Source organism: Hemiscyllium ocellatum, chromosome 11 (assembly GCF_020745735.1).
Source record: "Hemiscyllium ocellatum isolate sHemOce1 chromosome 11, sHemOce1.pat.X.cur, whole genome shotgun sequence".
Taxonomy (NCBI): Eukaryota; Metazoa; Chordata; class Chondrichthyes; order Orectolobiformes; family Hemiscylliidae; genus Hemiscyllium; species Hemiscyllium ocellatum.
The window spans coordinates 97,919,207-97,946,886 of record NC_083411.1 but is presented as its reverse complement, the minus strand read 5'-3'; the positions used below and the strand labels follow the sequence as shown (position 1 = coordinate 97,946,886).

General features: G+C 40.0%; 1 protein-coding gene across 1 annotated transcript; it reads left to right on the top strand.

Annotated features, from left to right (window-relative positions):
• Nucleotides 1-232: 232 nt before the first annotated feature.
• Nucleotides 233-25,761, top strand: LOC132820075 (ADP-ribosylation factor-like protein 6). The gene is made up of 7 exons (XM_060831994.1): nucleotides 233-355; nucleotides 8,021-8,082; nucleotides 8,495-8,563; nucleotides 16,874-16,968; nucleotides 17,630-17,759; nucleotides 25,123-25,178; nucleotides 25,694-25,761. The coding sequence occupies exons 1-7, from the start codon at nucleotides 233-235 to the stop codon at nucleotides 25,759-25,761; spliced, it is 603 nt and encodes a 200-aa protein (XP_060687977.1).
• The last annotated feature ends 1,919 nt before the right edge of the window (nucleotides 25,762-27,680 follow it).

Genomic DNA, 27,680 nt, shown 5'->3' with positions numbered 1-27,680 from the left:
AAATGTTTAGAATCAGATTGGAGCATTGGCATATCGTGCTCCCTTCCGGCACTCTGCTTGTGTGTTTAGGATAAATATCTCAACGCAGGAAGAAATAAATTTGGTATCTGGCTACCAAATGCATGTACAATGAAGTTGAGTTTTGCAATTGCGTCATTGTAGACACACACAAGCCAGAACAGCGGGACTTGGTAACAAGAGGGGACCCGGGTCACTGCTGCCCAATCCAGCTATGGACTTTTTCAGTAAGTTGGCTGTTTGGCTGAGGCTGAAGCGCAGGGACGTGAATGTCCTTTGTTTGGGGCTAGACAATAGCGGGAAGAGTACGATCATCAACTGCCTGAAGCCTACTAGTGTGAGTATGGAAGACAATCCCCACTAATCTACTCATTATTATGAATAAACCCTGTACCTGCCGATTAAAGGTAGATAATTTTTCTGCCGCATGTATAATTACAAATGCTTTTTGCAGAACTAGCACTAAAATTTCCGCAATCCTCTTCATCTAACAACTCCAAAATTCTTTAATTTAATATCTGATATATTGCACTTCAGAGAAAGAACCGGAGCACGCGGGTATTTCGCTTTTGTGCATTTTTTTCAAACAACCCAGCTTTAGAATACGCCTGGCCCCGGCAGACAAGTGTCAATATTTCTTCTCCCCATGTTTTCATCAAGGCAGCTGCAGAGCAATTCCGAATGGAAAACCTGTGGGAGACTCCGCTATCTGTCTCCACACCCTTTTGGTGTCAGTTCTCCAAATGCTTCTGTGATCTTCCAGCCATTATATAACTTCCTTCCCTTCCAACGATAATTCAGTCTTCAGCCTTTTTTCATTGTTGGGAAGGAACCCTTTAGGGAACTGCTAAGTTTCTCCTGCTGTCTGCTCAGATATGGGGTTATCACATTCCCACAGAAGCCAGCAGCTCTCTGGCGTGAGAGAAATAATATGAGTGAATTGGTACAGGTGGTGAATGCCTACAATACGGAGTTACTGACATTATCAGGTCCAACCTTTGAGAGACAAGGCCAATCAGCAGCTTCAAGGTGAACTATTTTTGCCTCTCACACTTCACTCACAGATCTCAGACAAGTAAGATGAGTGCAACCCATGAGAAGTGTTCACCTCTGGGGAAAGGTCTGCCCAGATGATGTCCTGATTGGGGATCTTTCAGTTAAGTCCTGAATGTGGTAGAACTACAAGGAACAACAGCTGCTTTTTAATCCTGATGACAAAGCATATAATACTGCCAACACTTTCTTTTTAAAAGTTCCCAAGATCTCTTAAGCAGACACGTGTCTCCCTGAAAAAGCGTAAAGCAAATCAGAATAAAGTGGTCAAGTCTGCAGGGCTCTGACAATCACATTTTTTGATTTTATAAAAAATATGAACAAATATAGAATAATCAAGAGATTTTGCTGACTGGGAATCTGGATCTCTACATCCAGATTTATCCTAGGTTGCTCCAGGAAGCGAGAAAGGAGGTTGCTAAGCCATTGGTGAAGATCTTTGCTTCCTCACTCTCCCCAGGAGTCATAATGAAGGATTGGAAGGAGGCGAATGTTGTTCCCCTTTTCAGGAAAGTAAAAGGGGAAATCCCTGGCAATTAACAGACTAGACAGTCTTAAGTCTATGGTCTGCAAGGTTTTGGAAAGAATTCTGAGGAATAGGATTTATAACTATTTGGAAAAGCATAGCATAATTAAAGGCAGTCATCATGGCTTTGTGAGGGACAGACCATGCCTAACTAATCTTATTGAGTTCCTCGAGGAGGTGACAAGACAGGTCGATGAAGGTTGAGCAGTGGATGTGGTGTATATGGACTTCAGCAAGGCATTTGATAAGGTTCCCCATGGTAGGCCAATTCATAAAATCAGGAGCTATGGGATAAAAGGAGATTTGACTATCTGGATTCAGAATTGGTTGGCTGACAGATGGCAGGGAGTGGTTGTAGATGGAAAGTATTCTGCCTGGAGGTCAGTGTTGGGTAGGGTCCTGCAGGGCTCTGTTCTTGGGCCTCTGCTCTTTGTAGTTTTTATAGATGACTTGGATGAGGAGGTTGAGGGGTGGGTTAGTAAATTTACAGATGATACAGAGGTTGGAGGCGTCGTTGATAGTATTGAGGGCCATTGCAGGCTACAGCATGACATAGACAGGATGCATAGCTGGGCTGAGAAATGGCAGATCAACTTCAACCTGGATAAATGCGAAGTGATGCATTTTGGAAGGTTAAACTTTAATGCTGAATATCAGGTTAAAGACAGGATTCTTGGCAGTGTGGAGGAAGAGGGATCTTGGTGTTCAAGTACATAGATTTCTCAAAGTTAACACCCAAGTGGAGAGAGTTGTTAAGAAAGAATATGGTGTTTTGGCTTTCATTAACAGGGGGATTGAGTTTAAGAGATGCAAGGTTTTGCTACAGCTCTACAAGTCCCTGGTGAGACCACACTTAAAATATTGTGTCCAGTTCTGGTCTCCCTACTATAGGAAAGATACAGGTGCTTTGAAGAGGGTGCAAAAAGAGGGTTTACCAGGATGCTGCCTGGACTGGAGGGCTTGTCTTGTGAAGAAAGGTTGACTAAGCTTGGACTTACCTCTCTTCCTCCAGAGAGAAGACTGGATCGAGGTATACAAGATAATGAGAGGCATGGTTAGAGTCAATTGCCAGAGTCAATTCCCCAAGCAGGATTGACTGGGATGAAGGATCATAGTTATAAGATTTTGGAGGAAAGTATAGAAGAGACGTCGGAGCTAGGATCTTTACGCAGAGTTGTGAATGCATGGAATGCGTTGCCAGCGGTGGTGGAAGCAGCGTCGTTAGGGACATTTAAGTGCCTGCTGGACATACATGGGATAGCAGTGAATTGAGGGGTGCGTAAGTAAGGTTATTTTCTTTTACATTAGGATTAATCCTCGGCACAACATTGTAGGCTGAAGGACCTGTTCTGTGCTGTACTTTTCTATGTTCTCTGTTTTATGTTGTTTTTGCCTTGTGACAGGCACTGACTTCTCTTTGTATTGCTTCCACTTTTAGTCTGTTGTGTTCACTGGCATTCTGCTTTTTCTTCAGTTTTCTATTCCCTTAGAAATCTATTTGCCTTTTCCTGATGCTGCTTATGGATTTTTGGTTTATTTCTGCACTGGATTAGGACATAGACTAATCTCTGAACATCCTCATTCTTGAGCTTCTTATGGAAGGAAGGTCATTGAGGAAGTAGCTCAAGACAGTTGCAACAAGGACAGAACACTGTTCTGAAGAACTCCTGCAGAGATGTCCTGAAGCTGTGATAACTGACCTTGAACAACACAGCTATTTTCCTTTGTGATGGGTATGACTCAAACCAGCACTTTTCCTCTTGATTCACATTGTCTCCAGTTTTGCAAGAGTTCATTTAATGCACAAAAATTGAGTTCCTCTACAGATTCTGTTCCTCTTTTTCTTATGAAAATCAGAATCCAATTAAGGAGGCTGCTCTCCTCTTCATCTAAAAGAAAGTCAACTTGGTTAATCCTGTTTTCTGCATGTGTGAGGTCCAGATTGAGTAAAAAGTGAGGTCTGCAGATGCTGGAGATCAGAGCTGAAAATGTGTTGCTGGTTAAAGCACAGCAGGTCAGGCAGCATCCAAGGAACAGGAAATTCGATGTTTCGGGCTGGAGCCCTTCATCAGGAGGGCTCTGGCCCGAAACGTCGAATTTCCTGTTCCTTGGATGCTGCCTGACCTGCTGTGCTTTAACCAGCAACACATTTTCAGCCCAGACAATTGATTGCCAGTTGTGGGATGAAAGAGCTGGTACACAAGTTTTAGTCTTGTGTTGGGGTGTTCCATCATAGAAGAAAGTTACAGAAAAGGACAAAATTATGTGGTGGAGAGTCTCGAACTAGCATAGTCTCAGAATAAAGGGCTGATCATTTTGGAATGACGTGAGAAACTTTTCCTCCACTCAGGCCTGTAAATAATTGGAATTTCCTACCCTAAAAGACTATAGATGCTCAGTCATTGACTAAGATCAAGGCTTAAATTGATTGATTTTTGGACTCTTAAGGAAAGTAGTGATAATGAAGGAAAAAACGTTTGAAGAATAGATGGATATCATCTTATTAAATGGTGGAACAGGTTTCAGGGACTGTATGACATACTCTAACTGCAATTTCCATCCTTAACATAGAAGCTAAGCATCCAAAAATACATCACTACGACTCTCTGGAAATGATCAGTGCCATATAGAAAAGAAGATGTTGATAGCTATACCTATTCAAACAAAAGCACAAGTAAGTGTGAAACTATTCAAAGGCAGCCACCTGAAGCTGGATCAAACAGTGCTGAAGGAGGTAGTGTGTCAAAAACTGCAAGCCGAGGAGAATGAAGAGGGATAATATGCAAATTAGGAGCAGAAATCGGCCATTTGACTCCTCAAGCCAGCTCCGCTATTCAATAAGATCATGGCTGATTTCTCACATTCCACATTGCCATCTACATCGTATTACCTTTAACCTCCTTGCCGAACAAAATCCATCTCTGACTTAAAAATATTCAACAGCACCATCTGCATCATCTCCTGAGGCACAGTTCCAAAGTTGTAAAACCTTCTGAGAAAAAAGACCCACAATTGCTGTCCTAAATGATTGATTCCTAATTCTACAACAGTGTCCCTTAGTCCTGGACTTACCCACAAGAGGAAACATGATTTTCACAACCACCTTATCAAGACCATTCGTATATACTTTGGTGAAGTCAAACCTCACTTATAAATTCCAGTGGAAATAAGCCCAGTCTATCCAATCTTTCCTTATAAGACAGCCTGCTTATTCCAGTTATCAATCTAGTAAACCTTCTCTGAACTGCGTCCAGCATATTGTACATTTTTCTATAAATAAAACTAAAACTACACATAGCATTCAACCAATGCCTTTATAATTGAAGCATAACATTGTTACTTTCATTATCAATTCCCCTTGGAATAAAATATAGCATTGTGACCCTGATTAATTGCTGTGTTTATATACTGTATTTGAATAACTCTGGATTCCTCTGCACTGTAGTATTTTGTAATTTTTAAACAAATCATCTGACAAAAACAAATTTCATGTTTTTCCATATTCCATTGCCACATTTTTGCCAACTCTATATATTGAATTGAACTAAATCAGCTTTATTGTCACATATTCAAATGAATACAATGAAAACTCTCTAAGTTGCCATTTACAGTGCCATCTTAGATACCGAGGTACAGCTTTTTCAGTTACAGATTAGTTAGAGTGTGAAAATGTCAACAACACACAGTGCTACCTTACATACAGAGTACCTAGGTACAGGTTGTGAGTTTGCTCACTGAGCTGGAAGGTGTCTTCAGATTTTTGTCACTATAGTAGGTAATATTATCAGTGAGCCTCTGGTGAAGGGCTGGTGTTATGTCCCACTTTCTATTTATGTATTTTGGTTTCTAAAGGTGGGTGATATTTATTCTGTTTTATGATGACAAATGTGTGGGTCTGCGACAAGGATGACATCTTTGTCATCACAAAACTGAACAAATTAGAGGAAGCCTACAACACCATCAACAGCGTCCTTATTGGCCTAAATTTCACAAAAGAGGAGGAGAACAATGACAGACTCCCATTCCTACATGTCACAGTAGAACAAACAGTTAATGGAGAACTTCAAACCAATGTCTGTATGTGTTGTTTTCCTGTAGACCAAATTCTTAATGACAGAAGCAATCATCCCAACACACAAACAGAGCAGCATCACGACATTATTTCAACAAGCTACAATACACTGCAGTATCCAGGAACTACGAACAGCAGAAGAAAAATACCACTACAGCATATTCAAGAGTAATGGGAACCCAACAAACAGTCCTCCAATTCTTAAAACGACAAACTCAACACGCCCAGAAACTCTAGCCACATTATCTTACATCAAAGCCACCTCTGAAATGGCTTCCAGATGACTCAGACCCCTTGGCATCATGGTAACTCACAAACCTACCAACACACTTAAAGACTAATTAACCTAAAAGGACCCAAAACAAACAACCAGCGAAACAAATGTCATTTACAAAATACCATGCAAGGGCTAACAAACACTACATCGGACAAACAGGCAGAAAACTAGTCACCACGATACATGAACATCAACGAGCCACAAAAGGACACTATCACTAGTACCCTTACACACAGACAAAGAAGGACAACATATCCACCTTAGGACAAGCTAAACAGAGACATGCACGGGAATTCCTAGAGGCCTGGCATTCTAACTGGAACTCCATCAATAAACATCGATTTGGACCCATCTACCATCCTCGGAGAAAAAAACTGAAAATAATATCACCCACCCTAAGAAACCAAGACATAAATCGAAAGCAGGACTTAACACAAGCCCTTAACTGGAGGCTCACTGACTTAGTTACCTAGTATGGTGACGAAACATCTGAAAACAAATCTTCCAACTCTACGAGCAAACTTACAATCAGAACCTCAACCTCAGCTACAAATCTTCCCTGAGTTTCAGACTAGAGAAATGAAGAAAAAAGTCAGAAAAAATCAAGCAGCAAGTTAAAAGATAAACATCGCAGTTTCTCTGGGAGAAAGATAGTGACTGCAGATGCTGGAGATCAGAGTGAAAAAGTGTGGCGCTGGAAAAGCTCAGCAGATCAGGCAGCACCTGAGGAGCAGGATATTCGGCAGTTCGGTCATAAGCCCTTCATCATTAATGTGTTGGGTATCGAAATGTTGGGAGAAAGGGGGCTGAGAGATAAATAGGAAGGGGGAATGAGGCTGGGGGGGGGGGGGGGCGGGTGTGTGTGGGGGTGTGGAAGGTAGCTAGGAAAGTGATAGGCAGATGCAGGTAGGGAGTGATGGGGCGATAGGTCGGAGGGGAGGATGGAGCAGATAGGTGGGAAGAAAAATAGATATAGATAGGACAGTGCCAAGTTGGAGGGTTGGATCTAGAATGAAGTGGGGGAGGGGAGATGAGGAAACTGATGAAATCACCATTGATAGTATGTGGTTGGAGTGTCCCAAGCCAGAAGATGAGGCATTCTTTCTCCACCCCGCAGAAGACCAGCGCAGGTTGGCCTCCACGTGGTCTGGTCACTGGCTGCTGCCACACTCCACAATGGGCCACTGCCACCACACTCCACACCGGGCTGCTGCCATCATGCTCCACGCAGGGCTGCTGATAATCCCAGTCAGGATTACATGGCACTGGTGTCTCCGCTTTGGGCTGCCGATTGCCGACTGTGGTTTAGAGGCCGGGAGTCAGAGGCTGGGGCCAGGTGTCCGAGGACAACAAAGTGACCCCAGGGAGAAAAAGAGGGAGAAAATAGAAAAGTGAATGGGTGGAATAGATAAGCTCTATTCTAGTTTCCTTTGGAAAGGCAAAAGGACAGGATCTAAAACTGCAGGCGTTCAGAAAAGGTGAATACAGTGGAATCTAGAGAAAATGATCAGAAATTTTTGGGCGGCACGGTGGCACAGTGGTTAGCACTGCTGCCTCACAGCAACAGAGACCTGGGTTCAATTTCCGACTCAGGCGACTGACTGTGTGGAGTTTGCACATTCTCCCCGTGTCCGCGTGGGTTTCCTCCGGGTGCTCCGGTTTCCTCCCACACTCCAAAGATGTGCGGGTTAGGTGAATTGGCCATGCTAAATTGCCCGTAGTGTTAGGTAAGGGGTAAATGTAGGGGTATGGGTGGGTTGCGCTTCGGCGGGTCGGTGTGGACTTGTTGGGCCGAAGGGCCTGTTTCCACACTGTAAGTAATCTAAAAAAAATGAAACCAAACCTAATTTTCCTTCTCCTTTCCCAAAAACACATCCATACTTCAGGCAGAGAGGATTTGTACTGACTGAGAAATCAATCTGGTTTACATTTCAGGAAATTATTAATATAATAAAGTTTGGTGTCCATTAAACGGCTTTGTGATATCTGGCATTAGAAAGAATGGATAGCTAAATCAAATCTCAATACTGTACACTGTTCTGAATTGGTCTCAATTTTCCCTTTTGTTCTTCAGGCACAAGCCAAGGACCTATTTCCAACAATTGGATTCAGTGTGGAGAAATTCACTACATCTAGGTATAGTAAATAATGTGTGTAAATTGTTGTCTTTCCTTTCTCACATTCCTGACTCCTTTTCTTTTCATTGTCCATGCAGCTTTGAGAATGAAATATTCCCATTCGTGACCTTTTAAAATGTTGAGTTTTGATGATTTTGCCAAAGGCTTGTACAACTGCATCAAGACTATCCAAATCTATTTTAGTTGGAATAGATATGGGCAGCCAGAGAATTCAAGCTCAAGCCCAAAAGATAAAAGAACAATATACTAAATCAAAGGCAACACAAACTTCTGGTTTACCACTACTAGCATTTGCTGTCTGGTCTTACTGACACATGGCTAGATGGAGAAGAGAAAAACAAGCATTCACTAACCTACAGTAAGCATGCATTATCTCCTGTGTTTATTTGTATTACTTTGTACAATTTCAGGTTGTCCTTCACTGTGTTTGATATGTCTGGCCAGGGAAGATACCGAAACCTGTGGGAAAAATACTATGAGTAAGTGAGATGACAAAAAATAAAAAGCCATGTAAAACACAAGTTAAATTGTATGTTTGCATAGAATCTTTCATTCAATATATTTGCTCTGACTTGCAGATATCCCGTTGATATTCCTGAGTATGAAGTAATGAGTTGCAACAAGAAAAGGATACTGATTGGAGAAATAGATTGCAATCATGGCAAACAAAAAAAAAATAAAGAGGGGGATATGCTGGGAGTGCTGCTTCGTGTGGGAGAAATAGGGAAGATTTTGGTTTGAATGCTCTGTGGAAGAATAAGCACAATGATAGAGAATGAGGAAGGGTTACAAATTAGGACTATTGTGGATACATTCTCGAGCTCAGTGAATCTAGTTACTTGCTTGAGTTGGGTAGAATAAGAATACAAATAGTTGTAGTAGGAGTATATTATTCGGCTTGGAGTATTCTGTTTCTGAGGGACCACTGTCTACTTTTGCTCCTCTCTATTTTATAAAATCCTAACATGTGCTGGGGAAAATGTTGCAGTCTGTGCAATCAATGATGATGTCACTGAACACCTTGAAAATTATCAGTTAATCAGGGAGAACCAGCATGAATTCAAGGCAGGTAGGTCATGCTTGACAAACCTCATTGATGTTTTTTTGAAGATTTGACTAAGATGGTGGACAGGGAATGTCTATGTACGTTTCTTCTACTGACTTTCAAAAAACATTTGATAAATCCCATGTTAGAAACAATTAAAGAAAGGTAGAAGCCCAAGGAAATTAGGGCAAATTATTGACATGGCTGGGAAACTGGTTGCGTGGCAGGCAACAGAAAGTAAGGCTAATGAGTAGGTACACAAATTGGCAGGATATGACCAGTGGTGTCCAAAAAGATCTGGGTTAAGGCCTCAATTACTCATTACTTATTACCAACTTGGATAATGGTATTGAAAATCATATATCAAAATTTGTTGATGACAATGTTAGGCAGCTTTGTAGGCACTGTAGTTGATAGCATAAAATTACAAAAGGGATATTGATAGACAAAGTGAATGGCAAAATTGTGGCAGATGGAGTTTAATGTACACAAGTATGAAGTTATATATTTTTACTGAAAAAAGGATAGATTAGAGTACTTTCTAGGTGATACTAAGTTAAATACAGTAACCATCCAAAGAGAATTGGGGGCTTAGATGCATATGCTTTGAAACGTCACAAACGGTTAGAGTCAGAGTATTACAGATGAAAACAGACCTTTCAGTCTAACCAGTCCAAACTGACAAAATCCCAAACTAAACTAGGCCCACCTAACAGTACTTGGCCCACATCTGTCTAAACATTTCCTATTCATGCATTTACCTAAAATGTTTTTTAAACATTGTAAGTGTACTTACTTCCTTAGGAAGTTCATTCCAAACACAAACCACTGTGTAAAAATAAAATCCTAATTTTTCTCTTCTCAACTTAAAATAAAATCCCTCACTATAGAGAAAAGGCACTTGCCATTTACTCTATCTATTCACTTTATGATTTCATTAACCTCTAACTTCCTACATTCAGTGGAAAAAGAAACTCCCAGCCTATCCAACCTCTCCTTATAACTCAAAACCCTCCATTCCTGGTAACATTCTGGTGAATCTTTTCTGAACTCTTTCCAGCTTAATCTTCCATAACACGGCAATCAGAACTGGGCACAGTACTTCAGAAGTGGTCTCACTAACATCTTGTAGAACGATCAGAACTGGGCACAGTACTTCAGAAGTGGTCTCACTAACATCTTGTAGAACGATCAGAACTGGGCACAGTACTTCAGAAGTGGTCTCACTAACATCTTATAGAACCTCAACAAGATGTCCCAACTCTTCTATCAATGGTCTGAGCAATAAAGGCAAGCATGCTAAATGCCTTCTTAATCACAATATCTGTATGTGACACACACTTCAAAGAATTACGTATCTGAAACCCTAGGTGTCATAGTCATTGAGATGTACAGCACGGAAACAGACCCTTTGGTTCAACACTACCCAAGGCTCTACTTTTAAATAAGTCCTGACCTTGTTTGTTTTACCAAGATGCAATACCTTGTTTATATCCAAATTAAACTCCATCTACCACTCTTCAGTCATTGACTCAATTGATCAAGATCGCTTTGTAGCTGAAGAAAGTTGATGGAATGCTGACCTTTATATTGTGAGGACTGGAGTTCAAGAATGTGGACGTTATGGTGTAGTTACACAAAACCCTGGTTTGACTCCACTTGGTATACTGTGAGCAAGTCTTGGTATCACACCTCCAGGAGGATATGTTAGCCTTGCAAGAAGTACAAGGCCTGTTTACAAGAATGATACCTGGACTTGAGGAGCTATGAGGAGAGATTATATAAATTAGGCCTAATGTTTTCTTGAACTTAAGGGGTGATCTGATTGAAGTCTTCAAGATATTAACAGGAAAAGGCGGGGTAGTTAAAGATAAACTACTTTCATCTGTCGGGGATTCTAGAATGAGGGATCATATTCTGAGAATTAGGGCCAGATCATGTCAAAAGGATCTGTCAAAATCAATTGCCAAAGAAGATCATTTTTGCATTTAAATCTTTGAAAAAATAGGTTTGGACAGTTAAAAAGTCAATCTCACTTCTGATTTCAATCTATCTGCTGATAGAGGATTGATGCTGCACATATGATTTCATGATCATAATAACATAACAATAGTAGTAGGCCATTTGTCCTTTGTACCTGCTCCATCATTCAATAAAAATCATGGTTGATCAGATTGTGGTTGCAGCTGCCCTTTTCTGTCTGCACTACTCAGCCATTCACTACCTTATTTATCAAACACATGATCAAGGAAGAGGAATAGGCCAATCAGCCATTTGAGCCAGCTCTGCCATTTAATAAGATCATGGTTGATTCTCATTGTAACCCAAATCCATAATCCAATCTACTGCTGATTATCATTCCCTATCAGCTGTACGATTGCTTAGCTACTCCAAGGTTTCATGCACAGTGGTTGATGTCCCAATATGCAGCATTGTTAGTTTCAGATGTTGCTGTTATGCAAGGACTTTGGATGTCCATCCAGATGAAAATAATATTAATGTGGCCACTATCCATGCTAATTTTTCATCCCTTTGTTAAGTAAGAAATTATCTTAAAAAAGAACATAGAATAGTACAGCACAGGAACAGGACCTTCAGGACCAACAACGTATGTGCTGATTATGGTGCCATTCTAAACTAACCTCATTTGCCTATACATATCCCTGTATTCCCTGGTTGCTCATATATCTGTCTAAATACATCTAAAACACTGCAATTGTCTTCCAGAGAAGAATCTTTGAACCTAAATCATTAACTGTTTCTCTCTCCACAGATGCTGCCAGACCTTTTGGGTTTCTCCAGCATTTTCTGTTTTTATTTCAGATTTCCAGCATCTGCAGAATTTTGCTTTTCAAACAATCTATCCACCTCTTAAAAATATTCTGATGTGATACTTCCACTGCCTTTTCAGGAAGAAAGTTTCAACGACTGCCAACCTTTTGGGAAAAAAAACATTATTTTTAAATGGACAACCCCTTATTTTTAAGCAATGATCCCTAGCTTTATATTCTTCCATCAGGCTACTTCCACATCTATCCTATGAAGACACCTCAAAACCTCACATGCTTAATCAAATTGTCTCTTACCGTAAACTCCAGAGTATACAAGCCTTGCCTGTCCAAAATTTTGTCAAAAGACTATACTGGGTAATAGTCTGGTAACTTCCTCTGAACTGCTTTCAATGTTTTTACATTCTTCATTTAGTAAGGTAATCTTACTGAAATAACTCCATGAAGGCCAGTATCTCCTCACCAAGTCACCCTTTACTTAAACAAGTATGGTACATGACACTGACACAGGTAGCTCAGGTGGCTCCTCCAGTGAATAGAATCCTGTTTTTTTTTCTCCACAATCAGTCCCCCTTCTCCTGAAATAATCAAGAGGAGAGTCCTTCACACACACTAGTCCAATTACCTCAAGAGCCAGCTCTCAGAGTGAGTAGAATCTCTGATGCTCTGGTTTATGCATTTTTTTCCAGAGTGAATAGTAACCCCCGACTGTCCTGTATCTTTTTTTTTCTCCCACACTACCGCCTAACTGCGGTTAACACTTACTTCCACACTGAAACCTTTCAGTCTGTGCTGCTGTCACTGTTCCTGGGTGAATCTGTCGAATCTCACCATCAGAACATTCAAACCACTTGGAGCATTCAGATACTGTGCTTTCGAATCCTGTTTTTATCCGTCAGCCAGGACTCCCTGATTGGACTGGATTAACAGCCCCAATTAGGGAACATATTCTGTGAAGTCCATCTGGCTAACCTTGTTACAATCACTACAAACTGGGTCATTTCTCCGAACGTAAAAGAATGCTGGTTGGTGGAGGAGAAAAAGTAAAATCAGCTAAGAGTTATTATCATTATTGCTTATCATTATTTATAAATTCATGTTGGAACAAACCTAGAATAGAATTTGAATTTACCTCATAGCCCCATCATTGAATGGCTTATTAATGCTAGCATACTAGCGTTGTGAGAAAAATGGACATAGGACATCTTCCTGCAGAAATTTGTTGAAAAGAAAGTTCACGTCATTGACAAAACAATTCAAAAATCTGATTAAAACTCAGATTCTTCACTCAAACATGCGGTTATGTGTTATCTAGTTTCTATATATTGTTGTAAATATCTAGTTCATAGTTTATCTATTTTATAAACTGTTGGGGATAAAGGTTTTACTGAATAAACGGGGCCATTTAGTTGAGAAACTGTTAAACGCAATGCTAATGTAAATGCAACTCAAACAAGCCTGAGTTTATTTCATTTACAAGGAAGCTTACAAGCCTGTATTTATCTCGAAATATCATATTTGATGCTGGAAAGACTTATATGGTGCTCTCTAAGCTAGTAATGACTTAGGCATTCAATAAGAACATACATTATTATAGAACCAAATGCTTCTGTTGAGGTAAAATGATTTTCATTTCTGTTTGAGGTCATCCCAAAGTATGCCACATTGAAAACAGAAGTATGGAAACTAGTGTGACAATTTCATTCACAATAAAGATAGCACATTTGCTGTACCTACATACTAGTCTTTTGTGATTCATTCACTAGGACACCCAGACCTCTCAGAATCTCAAGAGTTAATGCAATCACTGACCATTTAGATAAATATGCTTATTTTTAAATTCTTTCTGCCAAAATAGGCAATTTCACATTATTCCACATTATATTTCGTTTGCCAGACCTTTGCCACTCACTTCACCTTTCAATCTTTTTGTAGTCTATGTTCTTCACAACTTAGTTTCCTCCCTTTGTCATCAACAAATGTGGCAAGTATTCTTCGTGCCTTCGCCCAAAATCAAGAATCTATCCAACTCAGCCTTGAATACATTTTTCAACCCAGCCTCCAGAAGAGAATTGTAGGCTGTAATGACCCACAGAAAAAAAAATTCTCACCATCTGATCTCAAACTCGTAAATCATGTCCCCTAGTTTTAGTCTCCATTGCAAGTGGAAAATTCCTACTGTTATCCACCCTTTCCAGTCCCTTTCAAGATGTCACATGTTATGATAATATGACCTCTCATTTTGCTGAACTCCAATGGATATAGAGTGAACCCGTTCAATCTTTCTTCACAAAATAGCCTCTTCTCAAATCTGATGAGTGAACTTTTTTTGAACTGCTTCTAATGCAATTGCATTCTTTTCAAAAAAAAGGACATCAAAACTGTATACAACTCCAGATGCAACTTCAGCAACACCATATACAGCTTCAGTAAATTTACTGCAGTATTTCACTTATTAAAAATTCCATTCCCCTTTCAATAAATGATAACATTCCATTTGCCTTCCAAATCCCTTGCTGTACCCTTCTCCCAACTTCTTGTGATTCATGTACTAGATGTCTCTGTACCACTGAGTCCTGCAGTCTTTTTCCAATTAAATGGAATACTTTTTTTCACAATTCTGCCAGCTAAAATGGACAGGTTCACATTTAACTGCCTCAATCTGCCAAATTAGTGCAACCTATTTATCTGTCAATATCAGTCTCTCTTCCTGCTCTTGACAATGCCCTGCTTACCTATTTTGGTGTCATCAACAAATTTAGCTAACATACATGTCATTCCATCTCTAAACAGTTGAACACGAAGCGCTGATCTCTCTGGCACTCCACTAGTTACAGTTTGCCAGAGTTATCCATTTACCCCATTCTGTGTTTCCTGTTGCTAACTAATTCTTCATCAATGCTAATATTTATTGGTTTCACCTTGTGCTCTTATTTTGTGATCCATTGTAGCAATGGAAGCCTACTATTTTAACTTAATTAACAGTAACAAATGATAACATATACTTTGAAGTGGAACTATGACTTCCTGATAAAGGGCTTATGCCCGAAACATCAGTTCTCCTGCTCCTCGGATGCTGTCTGACCTGCTGTGCTTTTCCAGCACCACACTCTCAACTATGACTTTGATACTTGTTATTGTGAGGGACTGTACATTTGAATGAAATATTTGTTGGTGTCATACTTTATGTAGTTGAACAATTATCAGTATAACAAATTAGTTTTTATGAATGAGAATGTTTTCGGTATAGTGAAGCCTCGAATAGTCACTCAAAACATTTTGTACAGCTTAAATCATCTCAACTCTGCACAGGGTACGAAATTGGTGGATTGACATGATTGGGTCAAAAGCAAAACACGATTGATGGGGCACATGAGTTAGCCCTAAATAAACAGGAGACTATAAAGTGCCAAGATGGTGTAGGCAAAGGATTATGTGCTGGCATAGGAGCTGTAAGGGACCATGGGGAACAGATATCGTTCTTCAAGCTTACAATCAGCTTCACTGGAATAGTTGAGATTTGAAGAATGAAAACTCCTTTAGTAGGCAGCTCCACAAATTTTGTTTGATTTACAAAGCTACTGATATAGAAAAATATAAAATCAAAAAAACAACAGAGTACAAGGCGGCCGTGCAGGCCACCTGTCTGCCATTCAATATAGTCATGGTCGATCCTATATCTCAATTGCAGTTTGTTTACTGTTGTTGGGTCAACATCCTGGAATTCCCTCCCTAAGGGCAATGTGAGTCAACCTTCAGCATGTGGGCTACAATGGCTCAAGGCAGCAGCTCACCATCACCTTCAAGGGCAGCTAGGGACAGGTAATAAATGCTGGCCAGCCAACAACGTCCACATCCTATGATTAAATTCTAAAATTAAATTTTCTTGTTTTCTTCCCATACCTCTTGATGCCTTTTTTAATATTTAAAAATGTAACTCTTTATTGACTATATTCAATGTCTTGGCCTTCACAGCCTTCTGTGGTTGAGAATTCCACAATTTCACTATCCTTGAGTGAAGATACTTTTTTCTCATTTCAGTCCTGAATGATCTCCCAGTATCCTGAGACTGAGACTATGTCCCCTGATTATAGACTCCCCACCTAAGGAAAACAAGATGCAGAAAGGATGCATGTTCAACCCTGTTAGAATTCTAAACTCTAGTGAATAAAGGCCCAATTGAACTAATCTCTTCTCATAAGACTGTCCTGCTATCCCCAGTATCAGCCATGTGAAACTCTGCTGCATTCCATCAATGTCATGTATATTCTTTGTGATGTAGGGATGCTGAAACTACATATTGAGACCAACCCTAGGCACTAAGCCCTATCCAATTGCAATAAGACATCCCCACTTTTGAACTCAAATTCTTTTGCCACGAAGGTCAATTTACCATTTACCTTTCTAAGTGCTTGCTACACCTTCTCTCTGCTTTCATTGGCTGATGTACAAGAACACTAGATCCCATTGTACACACACACTGCCCATTGTATCATTCTCCAAATAATACTCTTACTTTCCTGTTTTTCACATTGGTGTGTAACTTCACATTTCTCCACATTGTACTACCTCTGTCAGGTGTTTGCCCACACAACTTGTTTCAATCACCTTGAAGCCCTCTTGCATCCTTTGAACAACTCATAGTCCCACCCAGTTTTGTGTTCTTAGTCAACTTGGAAATGTTACATTTGGTTCCCTCATCCAGGACTGAAATATGTTGTGAATAGCTGGGGCCCAAGTACTGATTGTTGCAGTACCCAAATAGTTAGTGCCTCAGAAAATGAGCCATTTATTCCTACTGTTTCCTGTCTGTCAACCAATTCTCAATCTATGCCAATATATTGCTATTGATATAAAAGGGACATGCAGGTATCGGACTGAAATGAAAGTTCGATTTTTCTGAAAATTTGTATAATTCTTTTCCCTAGTTTTTTTTAACATTTCATTCATTGCAGGGGTGCCGATGCCATTATTTTTGTCATTGATTCTGCAGACACATTAAGAATTATTGTGGCTCGACAAGAATTAGAAGCCCTTCTCATTCATCCAGGTAATGTAGGGCTCAACACCTGCAATCTGGTTTCATCAATGCATTCACTTGGAGAGATGTGAGTTTGGATAAAGGTACAGGTTTCCATGTCAGATTATGTTTGCACCTTTTAATATCCTTTTGAATGTACCGTTCTTTTCGCTCTGGCAAAATCTTGACGTGTTTTGCGTACTCTGACTGATAGAAGGGTGCTTGATTTTAGTCAAGGAGTCATAGTGCTATGCTGCAACCCACTATAGAAGATCTATTGTTTTCCTTTAACATAACTGTTCTGTTGGGCCCTCTAGCTCCACTTCACTTTGGGCCTAAATGGTCTGAGATCTGTCACTCCTGCCTTTATATTCTCCAAGAAGTGCAATTGTTGACATCAATTGGAAAATAAACAATTTTGAGTGATGATTTCCTCAATTGTTGAACAGCTTGAAATTTCTTACTGTCTAGATTTGAACATGATGATTACCTACTCGAGCAAATGACTAATGGCTCACTATGCTCTCATACTACCACACTTTTACATGTGAATGTTGTCAGGTGAAAACAGCAGAACATTTTTAAAAAAAATGTGCTAATATGGTATGAGAAACTGGATACTGTGATTTTGGGTTCAGACTTAAACTCCTTTTGCACAGACACTAAAAGAATGTCACATTTACGTTTGCAGATATTGTGCAGAGACAAATCCCTATTCTCTTTTTCGCAAATAAAATGGACCTGAGTGACGCTTTGCCATCAACTGTGGTGTCCCAGATATTGGGGCTTAATAACATCAAAGACAAACCTTGGCATATATGGTAGGTTAATATGGTATGGACTGGAGGAACATGTCATGTAGTTACCCTTGGTAGATATAATTAATTGACTTATGGTTTTTTTTTCTGACCTTCATTCAAAGAATTGTAGAGTTGTTCCCAGTTTTAAACCTGGTTTGGACAGGTTTAGCTGACCTCTGCTTGGTAATGTTTGGAATAATATAGAGGCATACAGCATGAAAACAGACCCAGTTTTGGTTGACTGCAAACCTACTTACAATTCCTTTATATTCTCATTCAATCATTTCCATAAGTGACAAACAAAAGAGGGCCCACAACTAATTCACGTGGAACACCGTTGGTAACAGGCCTCCAGTCTGAAAAACAACTCTTCCCCCACCATTCTGTCAACTGCTGTGGAGCCAATTATATGGGCGGCACGGTGGTTAGCACTGCTACCTCACAGCGCCTGAGACCCGGGTTCAATACCTCACAGGTGACTGACTGTGTGGAGTTTGCATGTTCTCCCCGTGTCTGCATGGGTTTCCTCCCACAGTCCAAAGATGTGCAGGTCAGGTGAATTGGCCATACTAAATTGCCCGTAGTGTTAGGTAAGGGGTAAATGTAGGGGTATGGGTGGGTTGTGCTTCGGCGTGGACTTGTTGGGCCGAAGGGCCTGTTTCCACACTCTAAGTAATCTAATCTAAGTATATATCCAATTGGCAAGTTCACCCTGAATCTCATGTGATCTAATTTTACCAGTTAGTCAACCACACGGAACCTTGTCAAAGGTTTTACAACGTCTGTTGCTCTGCCCTCAATCAACTTCCTCAAAAAACTCAAATTTGAGAGGCACAATTTTCCTTACACAAAACAATGCTGACTATTCCTAATCAATTATTGCCAATCTAAAATGTCCATAATTCCTATCTTTTAAAATCACTCTCAACAATTTACCCACAACCGAAGTCACTCTCACGGGACTATATTTGGACTGGTCAAGCCTGGACTTTGAGAAGAGAAATTTACCTGGGTTTCTTTGCCAGTAAAAAGGTGAATGGAATGTTGGTCTTTTATCTTAAAAGAATTGCAATATAAAAGTGAGGAAGTGATCCTTTAGCTGTACAAAGATTTGTCAGATCTCATCTGGAATATTGTAATTTTTTTTAATCCTGGTTTCATGAAATGTGTGTTGGTCTTGAAGGGATTTTTTTTTTAAAAATTGTTTCTGCAGGAGGAGGCTAATTCACAGAATGTGGGATTTGCTGACTGGACAAGCATGTATTGCCCACAATGGCTGCCCTTGATAAAGTGGTAGTGAGCTATGTTTCTCAGGTGTTACAATCCATTTTGGGTGATTATTGATTTGCTATAGTTTTGTATTCATTCAAACAAATGGAGAGTATTCCATTCCAAACTTGTGCAGAGTAGGGGGTGGACAGGCTTTGGGGTGTTAAGAGGCAAATTACTTGCAGAATTCCCAGCTTCTAACCCAATATTCCAAAAACTATGGCTAGCCTAGTTTAGTTTCTGGTCATCAGTAAGTCTGAGAATGATAGTTGGGGATTCAGCATTATAATGCCATTGAGTATCGAGAGTGACTTGTTGGGAATGGCCATTGCCTCATATTTTGTGATGTGAATGCTGCTTGCCACTTGTTAGTTCAAGACTGTCTATTGATATACTATATTTGTGATAGACTGCTTCAGCAACTGAGGAGTCACAAATGACGCTGAAGTAATTATCTGTGAACCTCTCCACTTCTGATCGTTTGATAAAGGGACGATCACTGAAATAGGTGATGATGGTTTGGCCTAGGATACTCCTACAGGGGTGTCCTGGAGTAAAATCAGAATCACCAGTAAAATGCCAAGTTGACAGTCGGCACAGCCTTGGTTTGTATTCCTCTGAATTTAGAAGGTGAAGGAACAAATTGTTTAAAATAACAAAGGGATCTGACAGGGTAGAAAGACCTGTTTCTCTGTTGGGAGTGTCCAGAAAAAGGGGGATATTAGAGTTTGACTCACTATCTAATAAAATTGGGAACTATATTTTTTCAGATAAAGGATAGAGGAAATCTGGAATTCCCTTTGCAAAAGGCTGTATAATGCTGATTCAACTATAATTTAAGATATGAATTGGTAATGATTTGGATAAGTGAAATGCATATATTGGGAATAGCTGGTAAATGAGGTCAGAAAAAAAACAGATTACCATCAACTATTAGAATGACAGTATGGTTTCAAGGGACGATGAATGGTCTATTCTTGTTTCTACATACTGAAAACTGTTCAGTGACTATAAAAAATGCAGGTGTCAAATGATAACTGAATGGTGCTTTGCAATGCTGAACACATGTGAAAAACAGGTTCACCCTCAACATCTGGACTTGTGTGGAATGAATACTGAAGACTGCCTAACAGCCTTTGATTCATAATCTGGCACAAAAAATTCTCAACAATGAAAGGTATTACATTACTATTACTTGAGGGGGTCAAAACAGTCCTGGTAAAATGTTATCAGGAGCCAGCTATTTTTTGAGAACTCATTTTAAATGTATGTCTGAGAGGTGAATGAGAAACCGGTGTAGCTCTCTCATCTTGTCCATTCTCATCTCTGCAGTTTCTCCTGCTGCAAATGTGTTGCTGGTCAAAGCACAGCAGGCCAGGCAGCATCTCAGGAATAGAGTTTCTCCACCCATTTGATCAAATACTATGTTCTTCAAAGACAAAAGAAAACATCCTTGATAGCAAGAAAAAGACAAAACAAAGTGAAAAGTAGTGAGACAAGAAAAAAGTCTAAATTGAGTGAATAGGAGAGTGGGGAATGAGAGGGTAGCAAGATTCTGTTTTATCATGACAAGCTTAACTCTAAGAACATGAGATGCCTGTAAAATATCATACACAATAGCCACTAACAAATTGGTGGTGGGCAAGTTGTTGGAGGGAATCCTGAGGGAAAGGATGTACATGTATTTGGAAAGGCAAGGACTAATTAGGGATAGTCAACATGGCTTTGTGCATGGGAAATCATGGGCTGTAGGTTTGAGATCCAGACGTTTTGTTACCTGCCTAGGTAACATCATCAGTGGCGACCTCCAAGTAAAGCGAAGCTGTTGTCTCCTGCTTTCTATTTATATGTTTGTCCTAGATGGGGTTCCTGGGGTTCGGGGTGATGACATTTCCTGTTCGTTTTCTGAGGGGTTGATAGATGGCATCTAGATCTATGTGTTTGTTTATGGCGTTGTGGTTGGAGTGCCAGGCCTCTAGGAATTCTCTGGCATGTCTTTGCTTACCCTGTCCCAGGATAGATCTGTTGTCCCAGTCAAAATGGTGTTTTTTTTCCTCCGTGTGTAGGGCTACAAGGGAGAGAGGGTCGTGAGTTTTTGTGGCTAGCTGGTGTTCGTGTATCCTGGTGGCTAACTTTCTTCCTGTTTGTCTTACGTAGTGTTTCTGGCAGTCCTTGTGCAAAAACAAATAATTTTCTTAAGTGCTAACTCCCTTATGAAAAATAAAGTCAATGCACTTAGTGCTTAATTCCTCCTGTAAGTGAACATTTCCATTCAAGGAGGAATTAGAGCTGGTCATCAAAATGCTCACCTGACAGGCACCTCATTATGAAAATTATAGTTTGAGAAATCAGTTTTGCAGCATAAATGGCTGCAAATGGTTCCACAGGAACACAAACACTAGTTTTTAAAAACTGATCAGGACAATGAGCTATTAGAAGGACACAGAGTATTCAAGGTGGTTTAGACAAATTGGGTGAGTGGACAAACATGGCAGATGTAGTAGATTAGATTAGATTCTCTACAGTGTGGAAACAGGCCCTTCGGCCCAACAAGCCCACACCAACCCTCCGAAGAGTAATCCACCCAGACCCATTCCCCTCTGACTAATTCACCTGACACCATGGGCAATCCACCTGACCTGCACATCTTTGGTCTGTGGGAGAAAACCCATGCAGACACCTAGGGAATGTGCAAACTCCACACAGACAGGCTGGAATCGAACCCCGGACCCTGGTGCTGTGAGGCAGCAGTGCCAACCACTGAGCCACCGTGTCGCCCAACAATGTGGCTAAATTTGAAGTTCTATACTTTGATATGAAAAACAGTAAAAGGAGAATATTATTTAAATGGTGATATTGGGAAGTGTGTATGTACAAAATGATCTGGGTTTCCTTGTACACCAGCCAATCCAAACAGACAGGAAGATGCAGCAAGCAATTAGGAGGACAAATGATATATATTGACATTCATTGCAAGCGAATTTAAATTCCAAAGTAGAGATGTCTTACTGCAGTTAGTCAGAGCCTTAGTGAGACCACACCTGGGGTACTGCATACAGTTTTGGTCTCCCAACCTAAGAAGGGTTAGAGGAGTAAAGGCAAGACGACAAAAGGAGCGCAGCAGAATTTTACTAGGCCTGTGCTGGAGATGGCAGCACAGTCTTAGGGAGGAGAGCTTAGTTCAACTGGGCCTTTATTTGTTAGAGTTTAGAAAGATGAAAGGGGATCGGATTGAACTCTCTATTAACTAACAGAGCTGAACAGATTAAATGCAGGGAAAATATATTCTCTGGTTAGGTAGCCCAGAACCCGGGGAGACAGTATCAGGAAACAGGTGGACCATCTAGGATTGGAGATAATGAAAGATTTCTTCACTCAAAGCATAATGAACCTGTGGAATTCTCTACCACAGCCAGAATACTGGAAAGGCTGTCACTTGCTATCAATCATGATCATTTTGAATGGCAAAGAAGCTTGAAGGGTTGAATGGATTATTTCTGCTTCTGTTTCTGTGTTTACCTAACCCCACTCCACAACCCTGTATGCCACTGGTAATTAGAAATATATCAATTTCTACCTTAGACATACTCAAATACTGAACTTCTACAGCACTCAATCGTCATGAATTCCTCTTATCACAACTGAGTTTTTTTAAAAAACTCTTCTCAGACCTATGTGGAATCCTCTTAAGTTGTGCCCTCTGATTCTGGACTCCACAACCAAAGGTAACATCTTATTTCCATTTCCTCCTTTATTCAATTAAATATTTTATAAGTTTCAATGAGCTCACCTCTCATTCTTCAAAACTCGGAAAATAAAAGCCCAACTTCTCTTCAGAGGATAATCCCACCATCCTGGCCACAAGTCTTTGTTGTTTCACTCCCTCTATAGCAATATATTCTTTCATGAAATGAGAACAAAACTGCACACATTAATCCAGATGGGGTCTAACCATGCTCCATACATCTGAAACAAGACTTCTGTGACATACTGACAATAGAGTGGGGCTGCTTAGCTCAGTTGGCTGGATGGCTGCTTTGCAATTTGGAGTAACTCCAACAGCACGGGTTCAGTTCCCATTCTGAAGTTACCATGAAGGACCCTCCTTCTCGACCTTGCTCCTTACCTGGGGTGTGGTGACCTTGGGTTAAACTGACCACCTCTAATGAAAGAGTAGCTCGATGGTTCTGTGCGGCAACAGTGATTTTACCTTACCTTTATTGACAAAGACACTAAGGTCCCATTGTACAAATTCACTTTCCAACCTCTTAGCTCCTAAGAGAGCTGAACAGACTAAATGCACATCTGTTTGTCTTACCAAAGTGGATAACCATATATTTTGCTATGTTACATTCTATTTATATGGAATAAGAAATAATCTGCACATCTGTTTGTCTTGTCAAAAATGGATAACCTAATATTTTACCGAGTTATATTCTAATTGCTGTGTTCTTGCTCATTAATTCAGCCTATGCAAATTCTCCTAAAGCCACTTCACATCATCTTCATAATACACATTCCTAGTCACTTTGTATAATCCACAAATTTGGAAATATTACATTTGGCCTCTAATTCTAAATCTTGTTCAGAGATATTATTATATAATCACTGGAGAAAATAGGACTTGAACCAAGACCATTTGGCTCAGAGATAGGAACATTACCACCCTGGCACAGAGGCCCTGGGTTGCCAATTCCAAATCATTGATATATAATAAAACAGCTGGTAATGAATCTTATGGTCATGTAATATTTATAACCTGCCAGCGCAAGAATGATTTCTAAACACTATTTACTGTCTTTTAGCTAAATCATTCATCCATGCTAGTGTTTTACCTTCTATCCCATGTACTTTCATTTTTCTAACCAAGATAATGTAGGGAAATTTATCAAAAGCCTTCTGAAAATTTAAGTATGAAACATCCATTGGTTCTCCTTTTTATCAGTGTTGTTAGCAACATCTTCGAAAAACTCAAACAAGTTTGTTAAATATGGCTTCCCATTTGCAAGTTTGTGCTAACTGTGCCCAATCAGATCATTATCAACCAGGTATCTGTTTTTCATCCTTTGTAGTAGACTCCAGCATTTTCCCTACTACAATGCAAGACCAATAGGTCTGTAGCTCCCTGTGTTCTTTCGCCCTTCCAGAAACTAGTCCTCCAGAGCTTTAGTGCCTAACTAGCTCATGCAGTTTACATACAGATTGAAGTTACCTACAATAACTGTGTTCAAATGCTATGCACTTATCTCGCCACCTGATTAATATCAGTACCATTTGGTGGCCTATAAATATTTCCAACAAATATCTACTTCTCTCTGCTGTTTCTTTCCACCAAAACAGATAACACAATTTGTTCTTCCAATTTGAGATCTTCTCATAAAAGCATATTGGGGCCATCCAAGTCAAGCTCCTTTTCTTTCTTGTCTGTTGTTCCTACAAGTTGAATATGTTTGAATATTCAATAACCAGTCCTCATGCAGCCATGTTTTTGTGACAGTAATAAGATCATACCCATGTATCTATTCATGCATTTTGATTGTCTACCTTGTTGTGAATGCTACATGCATTCAGGTAGAATGCCCTTCCTTTTATCTTTTTGACATAATTCTGCTTTTGAAGCATACTTAATGCTCAACTTTATTTCACATGCCTTGTAATCTCCAGACTATCCTTTCACTTTCCTGATACCAGCTATATTTCCTTCCATTTTGGGTTCCCCCCAGATTTCCATCCCTGTGATTACAATATGTGATCTGAATGAAGGCATTAGGTGCAGAGTGGAATCTTCACCAAATTAATGAAAGCTTGGTGAGTGCAAAAGTAATATTTTCAACAACCAAAGAAAATGTCAAAACACAATTAGTGCCACATTCGAAAATTATAGCTCAGAGGAAATTCAATAGCCCGGATGTTCACTTGCCATGCCAAACAATGTTGTTGCTACGAGTATTTTCAAAATCAAAGTCAGATTTTTCTTAACACATTTTGAGAGAATAATGACTTCTTTTTAAAGCTGCTTTCATTCCCTAATTTGGGCATGCATTGTCTCTTACAAATCAAGAAAAAAATTTGTGAGCATTATTCTCATTTTCAATCTTATGTCTTTTTCCCCTAGTGCCTGCAGTGCTCTGAACGGGGAAGGACTACAGGGTGGAGTGGAGTGGCTACAAGGTAATATTTGAGATAACTTCTGTTGACCAAATTCTTTGTATTGTCTATTTTAATTATTTCCATTTTGACAGTTGGTCAAGCGATGCAGCAATCTAGTAACCTGGATTGAATTTTGGAAGTAGTAACTAGTATGCCCTGATTGTTCAATGATTAAAAGGTAGGATGGCAGCATTGCTCTTAAACCACAGTTTCCCTATCCAAGGTTGGTTTGGTAGTCACCAGAGATATCCCACTTAAATTATGTTTACAAAATTGAATATACTATCTAGCAAATAAGCTGCTGAACAATGTTCCATAGATATTGAGTTCTATTCTCAATCAAGCATTTATAGGAAAATTAAAAGTTCAATATTTCCAGAGAGACCAATAACTTTTAAAAATAAATTTCTCAAAAACCTTTGGGAAGAACTGAATGACAGTATTTCATACTTTGACTTTATTGTAACTGTGACGATGCTGCTCCTCTAACAAGGTTATGTTGTCCCTGGCTTTTTTCTTCCAGAAAGGTATAAAAGAACAGACTGTGAAAAGTCTGGGGTTGAAGGGTTTTAGGGGCAATTTGATTATAGCTATCAGATATTGACTGAAGCAGAAGGCTTTCAAGTAAAAAAAGATCACACTTGTACAATCAAAGTTCTCCCAGCTCTACTTTTCTCTGTTTTTTATGAGTAGTGGGGGAAAAGCTACCGGACCCAAAGAAGCAGGTCCAGGCTGGTACTCTCTCTGACTTCTCTCCTGGAAGAACTGCTGTTTGATTTTACCTTGTGTACAAAGGAGTGTTTTTGGGAATTGTTCAAGTATTTGGGATAATCTATTGGGTTTTTGGGTAGGTTAAGTCATTCAATATTGCGTTCTCTTTTATTAAGGTTTCATTCAGTAATCTTGTAAATAATTTTTTAAAAACCAAGTAGGTTGGCCAGATGCATCATTCCTGCAATATATTTGTTACACCTGCTTAAAACAACTAGTAAAGTTAGGGTCTGGGCTACTTTCTTGAAATGTTTTGAAGGGATCTGGCCTTGTCCATAACGTCAACTAAAATCAAAATAAACCAAACATGAATTAACGTGCAATTAAATGAAACGAAAACCTACTTTCACTTTGACTAAAACCACCAAAATAAGACCATAAGACATAGGAGTGGAAGTAAGGCCATTCGGTCCATCGAGTCCACTCCGCCATTCAATCATGGCTGATGGGCATTTCAACTCCACTTACCCGCATTCTCCCATTAATTCCTTGTGACATCAAGAATTTATCAATCTCTGCCTTGAAGACATTTAGCGTCCTGGCCTCCACTGCACTCTGTGGCAATGAATTCCACAGGCCCACCACTCTCTGCTGAAGAAATGTCTCCGCATTTCTGTTCTGAATTTACCCCCTCTAATTCTAAGGCTTCTAGTCTCCTCGCCTAACGGAAACAATTTCCTAGTGTCCACCCTTTCCAAGCCATGTATTATCTTGTAAGTTTCTATTAGATCACCCCTCAATCTTCTAAACTCCAATGAATACAATCCCAGGATCCTCAGCCGTTCCTCGTATGTTAGACCTACCATTCCAGGGATTATCCGTGTGAATCTCCGCTGGACACGCTCCAGTGCCAGTATGTCCTTCCTGAGGAGTGGGGACCAAAACTGGACACAGTACTCCAAATGGGGCCTAACCAGAGCTTTATAAAATCTCAGTAGCACAACGGTGCTTTTATATTCCAACCCTCTTGAGATAAGTGACAACATTGCATTTGCTTTCTTAATCACGGACTCAACCTGCATGTTTACCTTTAGAGAATCCTCGACGAGCACTCCCAGATCCCTTTGTACTTTGGTTTTACGAATTTTCTCACTGTTTAGAAAGTAGTTCATGCTTGTATTCTTTTTTCCAAAGTGCAAGACCTCGCATTTGCTCACATTGAATTCAATCAGTCCACTCGCCCAAACTGTCTAGATCCTTCTGTAGCCTCCCCACTTCCTCAGTACTACCGGCCTATCCAAATAACTTTGTATCACTGGCAAACTTCACTAGAATGCCCCCAGTCCCTTCATCCAGATCATTAATATATAATGTGAACAGCTGCGGCCGCAACACTGAACCCTGCAGGACACCGCTTGTCACCGGCTGCCATTCCGAAAAAGAACCTTTTATCCCAACTCTCTGCCTTCTGTCAGACAGCCAATCCCCAATCCATACCAGTAGCTCACCTCGAACACCATGGGCCCTCACCTTGGTCAGCAGCCTCCCGTGTGGCACCTTATCAAAGGCCTTTTGGAAGTCTAGATAGACCACATCCACGGTGTTTCCCTGGTCTAACCTACTTGTCACCTCTTCAAAGAATTCCAACAGGTTTGTCAGGCACGACCTCCCCTTACTAAATCCATGTTGACTTGTTCTAATTCCACTCTGCTCTTCCAAGAATTTAGAAATCTCATCTTTTTTTTTGTAGATATTTTTATTGAAATTTAACATTTTTGCAAATTTACAAAAATAAACAAAACTCTCAAATAC

What these genes read in the sequence shown, in the direction of transcription:
- LOC132820075 (XM_060831994.1), top strand. Translation starts at nt 233, where the DNA reads ATGGACTTTTTCAGTAAGTTGGCTGTTTGGCTGAGGCTGAAGCGCAGG. An exon ending in CTGTGGGAAAAATACTATGA is followed by an intron (nt 8,564 to 16,873) that starts GTAAGTGAGATG and finishes CATTCATTGCAG; the next exon opens with GGGTGCCGATGCCATTATTT. An exon ending in GACAAACCTTGGCATATATG is followed by an intron (nt 17,760 to 25,122) that starts GTAGGTTAATAT and finishes TTTTTCCCCTAG; the next exon opens with TGCCTGCAGTGCTCTGAACG.